This window comes from Antrostomus carolinensis, unplaced genomic scaffold, assembly GCF_000700745.2.
Source record: "Antrostomus carolinensis isolate BGI_N321 unplaced genomic scaffold, ASM70074v2 scaffold24457, whole genome shotgun sequence".
In the NCBI taxonomy this organism is placed as follows: domain Eukaryota; kingdom Metazoa; phylum Chordata; class Aves; order Caprimulgiformes; family Caprimulgidae; genus Antrostomus; species Antrostomus carolinensis.
In genome coordinates this window covers 17,155-19,210 of record NW_010329823.1, presented here as the reverse complement: position 1 = coordinate 19,210, position 2,056 = coordinate 17,155, and the positions used below count along the sequence as shown (strand labels likewise).

Below are 2,056 nucleotides of genomic sequence, written 5' to 3'. Positions count from 1 at the left end.
CAGACAGAGAGCCCCCTCGCCTGACAGACAGCCCCCTCACCGGGGTGGGAGGCTCTTGTCTGTACCCGTAAGATGCCTTAAAAGTAAATGAAACCGAAACTCGCTCCTTCCCCGGTCACTGAGTTCGTAGCGGGAAACGGGAGAATGACCCGGAGCAGGCGATGAACCTTGCCCGGGGGTGGGAGGACCCTGCGATTCACCCTGTCCTATGGCCACGTGTTGCAACAGTGAGAAAACAAAGTTAACTTTTCACAAAAAATGCATTTTTTTGTTTGTTTCTTTTTGACACGCGAGGGTGTTGATACTCGACTTTAGTGATTCCCTGCTTTCTATCGAGTACATAGAAAAGGAGGTGACATTGGAGCAACTTCTGCCTAGCAAGAATATTTTATCTGCAAACTGTTTTTAAAAATGTCTAAATTGAGCTAGGTAACAAGGGGAAAGTAATCAGTCACGTTGTTACAGACCTGAGGTCTGCTGGTACTCTGGTTTGCTGAGAAACAGGTTGAGGAATGGTATATTCATTTTTGTGAGGGGAAGAGGAGGCAAAGCAGGTCACACGAGATGTTAAGAGTTTATTATATTAATTGCTTATAATTTTGGTGGTTTCAGTTGCAGGAAGTATTTGGTTATACAAATGTATCTGAAGACCATGCAGGCACCATAGTGAAATCCTTTGTGGCAAAAGTGTTTGAAAATGAATTGCAACTTGACTTGGCATAAATGGTGTAATATTAAACTATATGCCAGTGTGTTTAAATGACTTAATAAATATTCATACACAATTTAATTTTGTAGTTCTGACACTTAGAGAAGCAGTTTTAGTGCTTGTTTCTGAGGTTGGTTTTGCTTTTTTTTTTAAATACTACTGGAAAGACTGATATCAGGAAGTTTATGAAAACCCTTGCTTTACTTCTACTACTGCAACTAATACAAAAGACAACATTAGGCTTTGAACAAATAAAATTAATGTTTTAATGAAACTAAACTTTTAATCTTTATGACTATCAATTAACAGTGGGTTTATTTTCTTTTTAATGATTCAGTTATTATACAAGAAGACAGCTCCAAAAAGGAGTATGAAGTAGTTGGACGTTTTCCATTAGTTGACCCTTGGTGGAGAGTTAATGTTAAAGCCAAGAAAATGGGGTCAAAGTACTTTGTGCAAGGATATCCATCGTATTTTCTGCGGACTGATATAGAAGAAAACAACCGACAAGTCTTTTCACTCTTTTTGAAGGAATGTGCCGTTCCTGAGGATTTTAAAGAAAAGTTTTTTACTTGGCTTCCTCCAGAGTGTAGACTGAGTTTTAGAAATCTTGAAGAAAAACTAAAACAGTTCCAACTTGCATACTTGCAGACAGGGAAGAAACAAAGAGACACCAAGGATTATGATATCTTCTACTATGTTTTGAAATCATGTAGGTATATCCTGTGCTATTTTGATTGCTTTATAAACTAATGAGTTCTATCTCAGATACTGTGTTCAAGCTAACATGTCTTCATATGAAATATATATTCAAATGAATTTTGAATGTGCAAATATTCCTCTTATTTTTAAATCTGAGGACAGTGGGACAGCTGATCAATTAAAAATAAGCATAAGGACTTTCCTGAATTCTGGAGGCTTGCTAAGTAGAATTGTCTGTGCTAGGGATGCAAAGACACTGCTGCTGGCTTCCTATAGTTTATTCAGATATAACGAGGCTTATTAAAAAATGGGTTTAGCACTGCTTAAATATGGTGGTATGGCTTTTTAGGACAAATATGTGTTCAGAAATAGTATAGCCGCTTCTTTGTAGTGCAGGGGAATAGCGAATGAGCTCAGAATAGTCCAAATCAGCTGCACAAAATAGCTATCTGAGTGTATTTGAATCCTGCCCATCGGCAGATTGGTAAGGCTGGGAAACAGAGTGCAGAAGCACTGGAGTGTCCCTACATGGAGATAGTTCAGGACTGCTGAGGATCCTGTTGTGGACTATGTTGGTGTGACTACATGAGTGTTACAGATTGGATCAGGAGTGTGCTTTTGAAGCAAACATCCCCCTTGTCCCCA

General features: G+C 38.8%; 1 protein-coding gene across 1 annotated transcript in view; it reads left to right on the top strand.

Moving 5' to 3' along the window:
• Nucleotides 1–1,046: 1,046 nt before the first annotated feature.
• The window catches only part of HELB (DNA helicase B), a gene marked incomplete at its 5' end in the record, with an annotated part of 13,433 nt that continues 12,423 nt past the window's right edge, over nucleotides 1,047–2,056 (top strand). The window contains 1 exon segment of the mRNA XM_010172729.1: nucleotides 1,047–1,421. Within this exon segment, the coding sequence (XP_010171031.1) occupies nucleotides 1,047–1,421 (375 nt within the window).